Source organism: Ciona intestinalis, unplaced genomic scaffold (assembly GCF_000224145.3).
Source record: "Ciona intestinalis unplaced genomic scaffold, KH HT001204.1, whole genome shotgun sequence".
Lineage (NCBI taxonomy): Eukaryota > Metazoa > Chordata > Ascidiacea > Phlebobranchia > Cionidae > Ciona > Ciona intestinalis.
Window position 1 is genome coordinate 1 of NW_004191525.1, and position 15,333 is coordinate 15,333.

General features: G+C 35.9%; 2 protein-coding genes and 2 long non-coding RNA genes across 6 annotated transcripts in view; 2 read left to right on the plus strand and 2 right to left on the minus strand.

Annotated features, from left to right (window-relative positions):
• Positions 1-1,047: 1,047 nt before the first annotated feature.
• On the plus strand, positions 1,048-1,337 carry LOC100183517. The gene is made up of 2 exons (XR_001975424.2): positions 1,048-1,157; positions 1,211-1,337. It is a non-coding gene; the product is annotated as an uncharacterized LOC100183517 (long non-coding RNA).
• Positions 1,338-4,271: 2,934 nt separating this feature from the next.
• Positions 4,272-4,564, minus strand: LOC101243136. The gene is made up of 2 exons (XR_001975423.2): positions 4,453-4,564; positions 4,272-4,399 (listed from the first exon to the last, which is right to left on the minus strand). It is a non-coding gene; the product is annotated as an uncharacterized LOC101243136 (long non-coding RNA).
• A 2,426-nt stretch (positions 4,565-6,990) lies between these two features.
• Positions 6,991-12,000, plus strand: LOC100185887 (solute carrier family 35 member F1-like). 2 transcript variants are annotated; one of them, XM_002122977.5, is made up of 7 exons: positions 6,991-7,231; positions 7,827-8,028; positions 8,394-8,501; positions 9,150-9,306; positions 9,946-10,108; positions 11,033-11,240; positions 11,494-12,000. In XM_002122977.5, exons 1-7 carry the CDS (start codon positions 7,122-7,124, stop codon positions 11,722-11,724), a joined length of 1,179 nt encoding a protein of 392 aa, XP_002123013.1. In that variant the 5' UTR covers positions 6,991-7,121; the 3' UTR covers positions 11,725-12,000. The 2 variants fall into 2 exon arrangements, with proteins under 2 accessions (XP_002123013.1, XP_026696145.1); XM_026840344.1 differs by lacking the exon at positions 6,991-7,231 and adding an exon at positions 7,430-7,529.
• A 669-nt stretch (positions 12,001-12,669) lies between these two features.
• LOC108950954 overlaps positions 12,670-15,333 on the minus strand; it is a 7,550-nt gene continuing 4,886 nt past the window's right edge. Inside the window, exons 6-9 of one of the 2 annotated variants that reach the window (XM_018817256.2) lie at positions 14,990-15,104; positions 14,574-14,706; positions 13,440-13,619; positions 12,670-13,144 (exon numbers count right to left, since the gene is read on the minus strand). In XM_018817256.2, the coding sequence (XP_018672801.1) occupies positions 13,118-13,144; positions 13,440-13,619; positions 14,574-14,706; positions 14,990-15,104 (455 nt within the window). In that variant the 3' untranslated portion in view covers positions 12,670-13,117. Of the gene's footprint in view, positions 13,145-13,439; positions 13,620-14,384; positions 14,510-14,573; positions 14,707-14,989; positions 15,105-15,333 lie in introns of those variants that run through there. The other variant, XM_026840345.1, reaches the window with a different exon arrangement.

The following is a 15,333-nucleotide window of genomic DNA, read 5'->3' on the forward strand; positions in this document are numbered from 1 at the left end:
AGTGGAAAATTACAAGTTCCCTGGCTGGGAAGTCAACAAAACGATTAAAGAGGGAGAAGATAAGTTCTCCTCCCCAACCAACCTCCAGGATAAACAGGATGTCAGTGTAATGTTACAAAACTCTGCTCTTATCGTCTATCACATGCGCATGCAGTAAAGAACTCACGAAGTTTACGGAAACAATTGAAACGTTTTCTGTAGAAAGCCAAATCACGAAGCAGAATCAAAATATTGTTGGTAGCGGTTAGGCTGTTCCAACAAGGATTAATACAACAATACACTCGGTAGAAACGATTGCTGTTTTTATATTACACCATTGGGAAAAAACTTTCATTCTAAAAGTATAAAAGACAAATTATACTTGGCCAAATTTTAAAAAAATGCAAAAGTCTCGTTCTATGGTTAAATTTATTCGCTTTGTACCATTCACGTAGACGAACCACTTGTGGTAGAGTGGGGTAATATGAGACACCTACTTAGTTTCTTTTCTTGTCCCATTTGGTAGTAAACAACGAACATTCAAGTAAATATAAAACCGTATCCTCACAACTCTCATAGATCGTTGTAGTCCGTTGTTAATTGTCCAAAACATGAATGGGATACTTGGATATTATGTGTTAAAGGTGTCCCAACTTACCCACCTTACTATATATTGCTTATGGGTTACATGCTTAACATTATATCCTATAACACTTAAACAATTGTACTTTAATATTTCCAGTTTAAAGTTTATATATATACGTTATTTTTTACATGAAACTTTGAGTATAATACAAATGATAAACAACAATACCGAATATGCAATTGTTAAGTTTTGTCGACGATAAAATTTAAGAGCTATTACAAGTTTTGTTATGCTACCGTGCATGCTGTAATATATGAACCCACGTTATAACTGTTAAATTATCAGCGGCGTGGATGGGCCAAAGTGGATGAGGCAATATTATGGGAAGTTAAGAAAACGATTTTAGATCACGTTGCACCAAGAGAGAGCAGAAAAGTGCTCCTCCTCATCCCACATCCGGGATGTTGGTTGCAGAAAAACAGGATGTTAGACAAACCGGCTTCCGATGTTTTCAAGTCATAAGGAAGACCACATTTTGCATAAAAGCCGGACAATTTGAGCAAGAAACTATCTGTTTTCTGCAGTACAAAAAGTAAGAACGTTGTGTTTGGATGTTATTACTTTACTTACTGCTTGTGTTTGCAGATGAACAAGTCGGCACTCATTCTCCTTCTGCTCATCGGACTTCTTGTCCTCACCGAACCAACGGTTGGGTTTAGACGTCGTCGTCGCTGTTGGCGTCGCAGACGTCGCTACGGTGACGAACAGGAAATGAAACAAGGCAAGTAGAATTAGAATAGGTTTTGTGAACTCTGCATAACAAACTACAGTTTCCTTAAATGAACCCCGTCATATCGATACTGTTACTAATTTACGTTGACAAAATTTCCGCTCTGTATTACAGATAATATTTTTTCATATTTTATAGAGCGTTGTTAATTGTTAAAACACGATTAGGAGATTTGGGATATAATGTGCTAATGCTAATCTTACCCCATAATACTATATAGTAAGGTGGGGGAAGATGGAACACCTTTAGCACATAATATCCAAATATCTAGATCGTGTTTTAAACAATTGACAACGGTCTATGGAAGTCGTAAGGTTACGTTTTATATTCCTTTGTTATTCTTTGTTTACAATGAGACGATAAAATAGAATGAAAAGGTGTCTCATCTTTCACAACCTACTATTTTACCCTTTTTTTAAATACAGACATGGAGTCCCAAGAAATGGACGAAGACGATATTGAGTTATACAACTAATAAGTGAACGAGTTGTCGGACGCTTTTAATAAATTGATCCGCGGCATAACATATACTTGTGTTTTTTATGGTTATTTTATAGACTTTCTTAGTCTTCTAAGACACTTGCTGGTATTATGTTTAATGCTCATTGAACGGCATGTTAGACACTAACAAATCTTACAGGTCACACTTAATTTAGTAAAAGAAAGCAGGCCAAAAGTTGCTAAGCAACCGAAAATGTTTAATCAAGTTTACGTAGTTTTGGATTAATTCCGTAGTAAGCCGTTTTCAATTAGCGTACAATGCAGTAAACGAGTCAATGTGATGATTAGGAAGTACTATACACATATAGTAGTGTGAGGTGAGATGGGACACCTTAAGTACATAATATCCAAATAGACATGTAAGATGCCATGTGCTAATGCTAATCGTACCCCATAGTACTATATAGGAGGGTGGGGGAAGATGGGACACCTTTAACAAATAGTATCCAAATGACCTGATCGTGTTTCCGGTCGTGGGGATATAAGGTTTTATATTTCTTTTAATGTTTCCCATCTTCCCCCTACTATATAGAGCAGGATGAGGTAAGATGGGACACTTTGTCAGATAAGACTTTTTTTATCACTTTAGTATATTATGATTTAAACCTGATTTTCAAAGCGTACAATGTTATTTTGTGTTATTTACGCGTATTCCTAATAATAAATACACATTTTAATCAAAATTAACAATAATTTTAAACTGTCTAAATTTTGGTCCAAACCCCTTCCCTTTCTACTGTAAAACCCCCCGTTTTACAAACTTATTTAATTGTTTAAATTACCACGTATATACGTTGTCATTTTATCGCGTTACGACAGCGAAGCTTACTTTGCGACGTAACAACAATTTATATGTGGTTAATTTTCTATTGGGTATTATAGTGGGCCCCTAATTCGTGTGCCTCCCCTCCCTGTTGTGCGAATTGCTAAATAACTCCTCGTTTGTTTTGTTGTATATTTTTCAATTGTTGTCGATTAATAAAGGAATGATAGTACTAATTTGTGGTAATACCCAAAAACCGCAATCTATTTTAATTTTGGAAATATTTGGAAATATGTGCTTAAGCGCCCTATCTTCCCCCTACTATATATATGTACTCCTTGACCATTGTAATCATGTTTGCCGCGCTTTTAGTTGGACCGTGAGAATATTGTCAAATAATAAAAAATTGACATAAGACGTATATACTAAACTTAGTGGTGTGGAAACTAACAATCAAAGTTAAAAACAAAAAAAATCGGTTTTACGAAAAGTATTTATAATACCACCACGTGCACAATAGGTAGGTTGTAATTGTGAAGTTTAACTTGAATGGTTGAGTTTATTTCGTCTATTCGGTCACGATCGCGAAGAACGGGAGAGTTTACAAAAGCGAAAAGACTTACTTTTCATTTAATCCATGGTGATGTATGCAACTAACTGCCGATGACTTTTCATTATAATGTCAACCTCAGTCAATGCATTGCTGTTTGAACCATTTTTTTGAAAAACTAATCCTGAACATATTAAATGGATATGCATAAAACTGTAACTTGGAATGCCAAGTTGCATTCACCTGGACATTGCTATAGTGGACTTAAATAATGATTCTTAAAAAAAAATTACTTGTTTTCTTTCGTTTACTGCATTGTACGCTAATTGAAAACGTCTTAATACGGAATTAATCCAAAACTACGTAAACTTGATTAAACATTTTCGGTTGCTTAGCAAGTTTTGGCCTGTTTTCTTTTGCTAAATTAAATGTGACCTGTAAGATTTATTAGTGTCTAACATTCCGTTCAACGAGCATTAAACATAATACCAACAAGCGCCTTCGAACACTTAGATAGTCTATAAAGAAAACTATAAAAAACACAAGTATAGGTCATGCCGCTGATCACTTTATTAAAAGCGTCCGACAACTTGTTAACTTATTAATTGTTTAACCCAATATCGTCTTCGTCCATTTCTTGGGACTCCATGTCTGTATTTAAAAAAAGGGTAATATAGTAGGTTGTGAAAAGATGAGACACCTTTTCATTCTGTTTTATCGTCTCATTAGGTAGTAAACAAAGAATAACAAAGGAATATAAAACGTAACCTTACGACTTCCATAGACCGTTGTTAATTGTTTAAAACACGATCAGGATATTTGAATGTTATGTGCTAAAGGTGTCCCATCTTTCCCCACCTTACTATATAGTACTAAGGGGTAAGACAAACATTAACACATAATATCCCAAATCTCCTAATCGTGTTTTAACAATTAACAACGCTCTATAAAATATCAAATAAATATTATCCATAAAACAGAGCGGAAATTCGTCAACGTAAATTAGTAACATTATCGACATGACGGGGTTCCTTTAACGGAACTGTAGTTTGTTATGCAGAGTTCACAAAACCAATTCCAATTCTACTTGCCTTTCATTGCCTGTTCGTCACCATAGCGACGTCTGCGACGCCAACAGCGACGACGACGACGACCAAACAACCCAACCGTTGGTTCGGTGAGGACAAGAAGTCCGATGAGCAGAAGGAGAATGAGTGCCGACTTGTTCATCTGCAAAATCAAGCAGTAAGTAAAGTAATAACATCCAAACACAACGTTCTTACTTTTGGTACTGCAGAAAACAGATAATTTCTTGCTCAAATTCCTCGCGTTTTATGCAAAATGTGGTCTTCCTTATGACTTGAAAAACATCCGAAGCCGGTTTGTCTAACATCCTGTTTTTCTGCAACCAACATCCCGGAGGTGGGATGAGGAGGAGCACTTTTCTGCTCCCTCTTTGTGCAACGTGATCTAAAATCATTTTCTTAACTTCCCATAATATTGCCTCATCCACTTTGGCCCATCCACGCCGCTGATAATTTAACAGTTATAACGTGGGTTCATATATTACAGCATGGACGGTAGAATAACAAAACTTGTATTAGCTCTTAATTTTTATCGTCGACAAAACTTAACAATCGCATATTCGGTTTTTTTTTATCATTTGTATTATATTCTCCGTTTCAGGTAAAAATTGACGTTTATAAATATAAACTTTACACTGGGAATATTAAAGTACAATCGTTTAAGTGTTATAGGATATAATGTTAAGCATGTAACCTATAAGCAACATGTATAGTAAGGTGGGGGTAGATGAGACACCTTTAACATATAATATTCAAGTATCCCATTCATGTTTTGGACAATTAACAACGATCTATGGGAGTTGCGAGAGTACGGTTTTATATTTACTTGAACGTTCTTTGTTTACTATCAAATGGGACGAGCAAATAGAATGAGTAGGTGCCCCATCTTACCCCACTCTACTGCAGGTATATCTTTGCGTTTATGTAAATTGGACAAAATCCACGTAAATGGTACAAAGCGCAGAAGTTTAACTAGAACCGGACTTTTGCAATTTTTTGAATTTAGGCCAATTCTAATTTTTTGTTTTACTTTTAGAACAAAAGTTTTTTTTAGAACGAAAGTTTTTTCACAATGCTGTAGTATAAAAACAGCAATCGTTTTCACCGAGTGCATTGTTGTATTAATCCTTCATAGTTGGAACAGCCTAGACGCTTGCTATTTACAAGCAACAATTTGGTCGTGGTTTAGGACTTAACTTTCTACAAAACACGACATCCTGTTTATCCTGGAGGTTGGTTGGGGAGGAGAACTTATCTTCTCCCTCTTTAATCGTTTTGTTGACTTCCCAGCCAGGGAACTTGTAATTTTCCACTGCGGTTCACGCAATATGTCATCTTAAAGCAGTTTTGCACGATGTACAGTAGGGTGGGGAAGATGGGACACCTTTTAACTTTAATCTTTTGCCCATTTCGTGGTAAACAAAGAACAATCAAAGAATTGCAAAACTGTTTTCTCACAACTTCCTTAGACCGTTGTTTATTGTTTAAAACACGATCAGGATATTTGGGTATTATATTCTAAAGGTGTCCCATCTCCCCCCACTCTACTATATAATATAGCAGCCCGTTAATGTTTTATTAAGAATATTGCATGGCTTCATACCCAAATAGCAGAACATTTACTGGTAATGGGCTTGTGTTAATCATATAGCTTTTTGCCAAACAGTTGATTTTAATGTATTTTTTTATACGAAACACAGATAACAACAAGTAGAACGCCTACAACACCCGGTATTTCCAGGCGGTCACCCATCTAAGTATACTAACTGGGCCTGATGTTGCTTAACTTCCCAGATCGGACGAGATGGGGTGTTCTCAGTTGATTTAAATGTAGCTTGCTTTATCCTTGCGTGGCTATAGACAACGACACCTTGTGCACGGTTACGAATTAACACGTATATGTAACTTTGTGAGGGTTGTTTTTTATTGTATGGCTGACTATTTGGAAGTTCATTGATGGGAAGTCAACAAAACGATCAAAGAGGGAGAAGATAAGTTCTTCCTCCCAACCAACCTCCAGGATAAACAGGATGTCAGTGTTATATTACAAAACTCTGCTCTTATCGTCTGTTCCTGCGCATGCAGTAAAGAACTCACGAAGTTTACGGAAGAAATTAAAACGTTTTCTGTAGAAAGCCAATTCATGAAGCAGAATCGCAGAATCATAACATTGGTATAGCGGTTAGGCTGTTCCAACTATATGAAGGAATAATACAACAATGCACTCGACGAAAACGATTGCTGCCTTTATATTATACCATTGTGAAAAAAGTCACATTTAAAACTGTAAAAAAGTTTCCAAAATAAAAATTAGTCAAAGGTAAAATTTACGCCTATCTTACAGACACTAGAATTTAAATTAATGTAAACAACGTATAATTAAACATATTAAGTGTGGGTATTTTTAAGTGTGCGCAGTTTTTAGTGTGTGTAGTTTTACGTGTTCGAAATTTTAAATGGGCACATTTTTAAGTGTGCGCAATTCGACAATATGCGAAAATCATGTGTATGCAAGTGCAACAATACACTACAGTTAAGGGGACAATTAATTTTCACGACCTGCAAATCGTACACGTGGTTGCTCAAGGGGATTCCCCCCTAGATAATTTTCCACTTCGCTAAATCTTGAATGGAACGTATTTAACCTCGCGTGCCGGAAAACAACAGTCGTTAAAACACATGTGTTCTGTTTTATACACCTCTTGGCCCTTATGGAGTTACCACGTATGTAACTTTGTAAGTGAATATTTTTGTCGTTAATTTTTTATGATGCTAAATTTTACATCTGGCATTTTTCAAGGCGTTTTAAAGTTGAGAATTTTGTTTACACTGTAGTGTACAAGGTGCTTGTGGGTTGAATACTTATAATGGCAGAAGATGCAATGCAAGATCAGATCATTGTAAATGAGGACGAAAATCATCAAAATGGATCCATTTCTGTGAAAATTAAATTATTATTTAAAGAAGTTTTTACATGGTAAGTAAAAGATGAAAAATATAGTAGGTAGTGACGTAGTGTTAAGGTTATACCATATAAAAAAAATTAAATAAGTTGTTGGTGCTAGTGAAGAGTCTTCCCTCTCACCTTATTTGCTAACCACTAATCCCCTATAACCACTTACCCCCTAACTACCAACCAGTAACACTTTCCACCAGCCTATTCTGCTATGTACCGGAAGATTCTTCACTGGTACCAAGTTTTTAACTTTAAAGTGTATAAATACAAGCGCTGTGAGACAATGGTTGGAGGTCCGCCTTTAGACCAGAGAATACAGGTTTAAGGCTTGATGTTGCTATTATTTTTAGCTTTTGTGTTCTTGGAAGATACACTTACCAGTAATTGTTTCAACACAGTCGTCACTAATGGGCTGTTTAAACTGTCAGACCTACTCTAAAAAAATACTTAAAAAAAAACTAAAAATGTTCCTAAGTTACATACATGTCAATCTACTTGCAGGCACAAGTTGTACACAGTCATCAAAATAAGTGTGTTATGACATTTGGACTCACGTTAGTTGTTGTATTTTAAATTTCTTCATCACCCAAAGATAATCAATTGACTTTTATTTTAGGTCCACGTTTCGTCCGATTGTTTTTGGACAAATTCTCTCATTACTGATTTGTGGAATGGCAACAACCAGCGAGTTCTTACAGCAGAATAACGTGTCAGTTCCTTTGCTGCAAAGCTCAATGAACTACTTCCTACTGGGCATAGTGTATACGTTATATCTTTGCTTCAAAAAAGATGAAAATGGAAAAAGAGTAATTTTTCAGGTCTCTTAAACTTGTGAAATTTTACATTTGGCTTTATGAATAAAAATACAACGCAAACCATGGAACTAGTCTGAAATTCCGGCTAAAGTTGACATATTATCCAGACAAACTGGGTGATACAACTAATATATGACCATGCGTTTGAAGTAATGTTCGTATAGTATTAAGTATCTTGCCCAAGGACACATAGACCTAACAGTTACGGTTTCGATATGAAAGCATCCTGTACCTTTGATTATGATGCAAGCAAATTATTGTCACTGCAGTGACAACATGCAATCATAGGAAACCTGCTTTATTACTACAACTCATTCGCACAAAGTTTAAGCTTAAATACATATTAATTTTTCATGCTATTTTCTCAGGTTTTAAAAAAGCATTGGTGGAAATATGCATTGCTAGCATTGATTGACGTGGAAGCAAATTACATGGTTATCCTTGCATACCAATATACTTCATTGACCAGTGTGCAGGTAATTATAAATCAATGTAACTTGTTTATTATTGCTTTCTGAAAAATGGACAGTCAAATAATATGAGTGTAACTTACTTTATTCGTGGGTGACCAGAAAACGACAGTTATTATAACACAGGTGTTCAGTTTCATACACCTTGTGCTATTTAAAAAGGAATTTTTCATGTAACACAATTGTCTTCATTTTTACAAAGCTGAAACCACTTTCAATGATAACTGAAGTTAAAATCATACAAACAAATGGAATTACATTACATAGAAATTGCATCATATTATGTATAGGCAATTATAACTGCCAAACTTATTAAATGCAGGTTTGGCAATAATTATTGAATTCATATTTCTTTGAAACAAATCTTAAATTATTGATAAACTTGTAAATCTAAACACAATGTAAAACTTATAAAGCTGGCACAAGATGTATTAACAGCTTATACCCGTGTTATAACGACTGTCGTTTTACGGCGACGTGAGGATAAAGTGGGGTACATTCATTCATTTATTCATAATGTAAAATAGTTTGTATATTGTAGAAAATTCTTGGGGTGGCCTGTCTACTTTGCCACCACAGGTTTTACGCTTTTGTGGCCTGTTATGTATTGAAACTATCCACAAATATTTTCATAACACACTTGTTTTATTTCAGTTGCTTGACATTTTCGTGATACCTGCTGCGATGTTTCTTTCATTTTTCTTTTTAAAAGTTCGTTATCTTCCAATACACTTTATTGGTTTGGTGATCGCCATCATAGGAGTTGTGTGCATGGTGGTGGCTGATGTGCTGCTGGGGAAAGGAGGCACAAGTAAGTGTAATGTGAGGATGATATAATAAGTCCAGGTTCAAAGCTCATCGCTGCTACCATTGTGGGTGTTTTGGGCAAGACACTTAAACGGCAATTGGTCCAACCCCACGGCTACTAACGAGTCGCCAAATTGACAGTTGTATATTATAAACAACAAGTTATAGGTGTGGTAACTTATAAGCTTACACGAGGTGTATGAAACAGAACATCTGTGTTATAAAGACTGTTGTTATTTCGCCACCCACAAAGTTACATGTGTGGTATATACCTTGTAAGCAGGCACGAGGTGCATGATTCTGTTCCTCTGTGTTATTAGTTTTATAACAACTGACATTGCCCCACCACGATAAAATAAATAGCTAAAGAGTTTTTTCAACAATGTTTTATTTGTAATCTAGATGGGCCAACACTTTATCGGTCATTTGGCGAGACATGATTAGGGTGTGCCGTTAAGTGTTTTCTACAAGGATTTATAGGCCCACAATAATAGCAACAGCAAGCCATAAAGTATAATATATAAAACATCATCCTTTCACTGTATTTTTAAGTTTTAAAAAAAATAAACATTTCCATAAATACTATAGCGGCAATAGTGGCATTGATTTTCCTCACTTTTTGTTATCAATTTTACCTTTTAAGGTAGCAACGCTGCTTTGGGTGACTTTCTCGTTCTTGGTGGAGCAACTTGTTACGCAATATCAAACGTAGCCATGGAGTTTGTGAGCAAGAAACACAATAGTGGGCCGACAGAAATCCTCGCTATGTATGGATTATTTTGCCCGCTTATTTGTGGAGTGCAAATGTAAGTTGAAAAACTATTAATACTCGATAAGTTATTATATTGCTAAGGTCCTACAGAGAGGCCATGGGATCTAGGTTTTAGGCTAGAGTTGGCCTATTATCCCAACATTGTATATGCATATTCTATTCTATATGGGTGAGGTCCTACAGTGTTTCCTGCCATTGAACCTGGGATTTAGGCCAGAGTTAGCCTATTGCCCCAGCACTGTATACGAACAATGTATATATGGGTGAAGTTTTACAGCGAAACATTCCATGGAACATGAAATTAGGCCAGGATTGGCTCATTACCCCGACATCACCAGCGGACAAACAAACCTATTTATTCCAGTAGCAACTGCAGATGTTAAAGTGCATATGTTTTGTCCTACGGGAAAATATTTTAATAACATTATTTTCATTAATGATTTACCAGCTTAGTAGATGCTTTATGTTTTATGGTTTAATTGTGCTATAGTTGTTAAAAAATTGCAATACAGCAAAATACACACAACAATACAGTTTCAACATAAGCCCGTACATTATTTATCTCTCCAAAAAAACATATGGCGGGTAATTTCAAGGCAATCATTGTAAAGCACCAAATTTAACATAAACAGTTCTGGTAACATATAGTAGGGTGGGGAAGATGGAAGACTCTTTCATTTTATTTTCTCGTTCCATTTGGTAGTAACCAAACAACATTTAACTAATTATAAATCGCATGACTCCCATAGACCATTGTTAATGGTTTAAAACATAATCAAATAATTTAGACAACCCAATAAAGACCACTAGGTAAGGAAAATTGCCCTTAAGTGCCCAAGGACACATATGCCCACAATGCTAGCAACAAACAACAACCTCGAGTCGTAAACTCTTGAGAGTAAAGTTTAAGGATAAATAACCAACACTCGCATTCCGCATCATTTTTTTATTTCGACAGGGCTTTACTAGAGCGCCAAGCATTGACACAAATAGTGTGGACCAGCACTGTAATATTGCTCTTACTTGGGTTTGGTGCGTGTATGTTTATATTTTATTCCTTGATGCCGTACGTTATGAAGATTAGCAGTGCAACAGCTGTCAATATCTCTCTTCTTACGTCAGATCTTTTTTCTCTTTTTGTTGGAATTTTCGTCTTTATGTACGAGGTAGGAAACTTTAAATTTTCCATTTTGTTTTAAATTATTATTGTGACTTAGAAGTATGGTTAACATAAAACTCTTATGTCCGTGCCTGGCGTTGCAAGGAGTGTCATTAATGTTTCTGGTGTTTTGTTTCCTAACATGTTTTTATTAAAAAAAAAACTTAATACTAATTTTAAATTAAATATTAAAAAAAAATAAGTAATTACTAGTTTACTACATTTATTAAAATTAAAAAAAAATTTATTCTATTTTTCAGCCTTCCCCGTTATACCTTGTTTCCTTTGTTACAATCAGCGCAGCTTTGGTGATTTACAATATTAAAGAACCGATACCGCGTCAACCAAACAACTCTACAAGCCGAAACAATTCCCGCTCCAGTAGTCTTATATCCGACGCTGTCCCGCCATCAGTAGAAGATATCCCACTAAATAATGAGAGGGGAACTTGGTTTACTAAAGCAAAAACGAACCCAAATGATCCAGCTTAATGAAACCGATCATATTTTTCACTCTTTAATTTATTTACTTTCGAATTGTAGATACTACTGAAAAATTGTGTTTTTTTGTACTTTGCAATTTCTCAAATTCAGCATGCTGGTAGTTTACAGCTAAATAAAAACTTTTTTTTGTGGGGGGGGGGTATTCAGAGCATTTTCCTATCTAGAAATTATAAACACTTTATTTCTATTTGAAGCAGGATTCTTTAATATTTAACTATCACCACTGTAAATTATTTGCAAAATTATATTCATGTCTTAAATTGAGTTGTAAACGCTTCATAGTTTTACGTGCGCAAGGCTATGAGTACGTAATTGCAGATTTTCACAAAATTCTTACTAGATAAGGATGAAGGAGGACAGTAGCCAGAATTTTGAATTGTGTATAAACAAGAGATCAAATATCTAATGCTTGAACACGTTTAAACTAATTAGCATAGTAATAATTAATCCCCTTACTACAAAATTTAATCCCCACTTAAATGGTAATAGTTAGTTCAGTATGAATCGTTGTGTGGATTTCTTATCTCACCAACACGTGCCCTCCCAAATTTTCAGACAGTGTTTCCGCTATGTAAGTACATGAGATAGTCTAAAAATTATAAATATATGTTATGATTTGATTTCAATCAAGAGAATAAAAAATAAACGCTAGATTTAGGAATAGAGATAAGTGCGGAAAAAAATGCGCAAAAAACAACAATATATACGGCCACTAACTTGTTCAATAACTTGGTATCGCCCGTGCGATTGCAGCGACAAACACTTAGAAAGGAAAATTATATTAACCAAAAGTAGGTTACAGTGTATCATTAATATACAACTGTGTTTGGTTATTACATCATACTGACACAAATTAAGTCGTCGTTGAGATTCAAGGCTCTTGCAACGTGATTCCATCAAAGCGGAAAATTAGGACAGCAGAAAAATCAGAACTGGAGATCCCCGGTAAGCGTCGATGGCCTAGGGTGGATCGCCTGAATTGGTTGGTAAAGAAGTGATGCAAGGAGGATGCAAAGGTTGGGAAGATTCGTCGGTAAAAGTCGTTTAGGTTTATTGTGAACAGCATTTTATGTAAATTTTATAAGTAACTATATTGTTCAACTCAATTTTCATTTCAAATTACAAGAAAAAAAGTCGCGTAAAAAACAACAAGAACAATTGTTCGACGAAAAAGGGTCTAGCCTATACGACCACTATCGTGCTTAAAAACCAAAAAGTTTAAAGTACTCATTCTACAACACAAATATAAAAAAACTTTATCTCGTAAAATCAAAAACATTTTCGGGCTAGCCCCTTAGTATTTAATACATGAAGGAAAACGGTTAGATTCTTCTCAAATGCGACGAAATTTTTAAAAATCTTCTTTCGGTAGGAATCTTTGTCAAACTACAGCAATCGAACTACTTCTCTGTAAAATATATAGGTTACCTTTATAACGTTTCGAAATTGAATCAAATGATTGATTTTTTACATTTAAATAGTATAAGTTTATACGTTATACCACCGGTGTTCTGTTTCATACACCCCGTGCCCGCTTACGAGTTGCATCAGGTGTAACTTTGTGGGTGACTGTTTTTATAAGATCGACAACTCAGTAGTGACCACTGGATGTCCCAACCACTTTGGGACAAACCGGGCCAAACCAACGTTGGCCAAACCACTTTACTGAAACCGTATGTGAATACAGACATAATGTATACAACCTGTATGACGTCATTGTTTGGCATTGTGACGTTTCTATGTTTCCCAGATGTAGCTTCGCCATGCAAACCACTCATTTCAGCTCTCTCTCTAGAATTTATACTTCGGAAACTTGTCGCTAAAACCATTTCACGAAAATCTCGCCGGAGGTCTGTTTGGTTGACAGAATGACCGGTCGCTCTCTGTCAGGAAATTTGTATAATAAGATGGGGGCATGGCTTATTCAATACATTTGAGTCGGCCATGTGTGGGGTCAGATGGGACATGGTTTTGTTCTTTTTTATCGTCTTACTTAGTTGTAAAAAAGAATATAATACAGAGTAATAAAACCGTATTCTTACGACTCTGTAAAAACAGGCTTAGCAAATATGGGTTTTAGCTACCAACGGGGTATTCCATCTTACCCCATGTGTTACGTTTTAGTAAAGTTAAGGGTTAGATATACGTCTTATAGAAATACGTTGCAGAAGCATGACCGAGCGATTTGATTAAAGGGGGAGCTGCGTAACAGTCGGTATTTTTAAATGTGGTCCCCGTAACTATATAACACCCAGTTTAAGCTTGATGCTCCTACCATTGTAAACGGGTATGTGTTTTTGTTCCAACCCATATTAGTTCGTCATTTAATGTCATATCCATTACACCATACATCTTGTGCCTTCTTACAGGTTGAATAAATAAAAGTAACTTACTTTATCCTCGCGTGGCCGAAAAACGACAGTCGTTATACCACGTATGTTCATACACCTCATGCCGGCTTACGAGTTAACAAGTATTTACTTTGTGGGTGATTATTTGGGGGGGGGGGGGGTTCCCATTTTATATATGGCTGATAATTTGGACAATCCATTAGTGCCCACTGGGTTGGAGCATTGCCGTTAAGTGTGTCCCACAGTAGTAGCAGCGACGAGCCTTGAAAGTTACCAAGTATATGCAACGCTTTTTTGGGTCATTGTTTAATGTGTCAAATTCTGTATATAGACAAAAGTTGAAGAGATTTCCGTTAAACGTATTTCCCAAGGACACAGACGCCGACAATGGTAGCAGCGTCAAGAGTCGAATCCGGTATCTCCTGGTTACGAGTTAAGCGTTCTAAACACTATGGGCACTGGGCGAAAAAGTATTGAAACTCTTACCTCTGGCACCCATCGTGTGTTAATTGGTTGTTCGTCAGTTTCATTGACACTACTTTGAGTGTCTGTAGTTGCCATTGTAGCCCTAGATACAGTAGCTGTGTTCTCAACAGAGTTTAACTGCGTCTCCATAAAACTGAAATTAAACGAAACATCGTGTAAGGATAATAGATTGTGATAAAATAACTTATCTTATTTAGGCCTCACAAACTAAAATGAAAAACATCTACAAACAAATAATAAACCATAATACATCGCGCACAAAATTTTGACAACCTTTAGCTTCGAACTCGGTATCCATAGATTACGAATAAACCCCTGAGGCCTAAATGAAACCGCAATACATAAATCTATTAGTTGTAATTTTAAATGATAGTTCTCTCTTATTTATTGCAAAAGTGATAAAAACTTAAACTTACACAGACACAGGTCTTCTGCGCATTCCAGGAATAGTAGATTTATTTTCAGTGAAACGCCTTGCCAAACATAAAACAACGGTTAGCAGCACCAGTACGAATCCAGTCAAGCACCCAGCTGAAAAACATAACACAAACTTTATTTATCTCCTTGAATACAGTAGCGAAGATTAAATTAATTAAAACAACGAAATTAAATAGTAACAACAAGCGTCCGGCGCCGTGGCGTATAGTAGTTAGCGCGCCTGCCTGTAACCAATAGGTAATGGGTTCAAGGCTCGTCGTTGCTACCATTATGGGCGTCTGTGTCCTTGGGCAAGACACTTAACGACAATTGCTCCAACCCA

What these genes read in the sequence shown, in the direction of transcription:
- LOC100185887 (XM_002122977.5), top strand. Translation starts at nt 7,122, where the DNA reads ATGGCAGAAGATGCAATGCAAGATCAGATCATTGTAAATGAGGACGAA. An exon ending in TTTAAAGAAGTTTTTACATG is followed by an intron (nt 7,232 to 7,826) that starts GTAAGTAAAAGA and finishes CTTTTATTTTAG; the next exon opens with GTCCACGTTTCGTCCGATTG. An exon ending in CTTCATTGACCAGTGTGCAG is followed by an intron (nt 8,502 to 9,149) that starts GTAATTATAAAT and finishes GTTTTATTTCAG; the next exon opens with TTGCTTGACATTTTCGTGAT.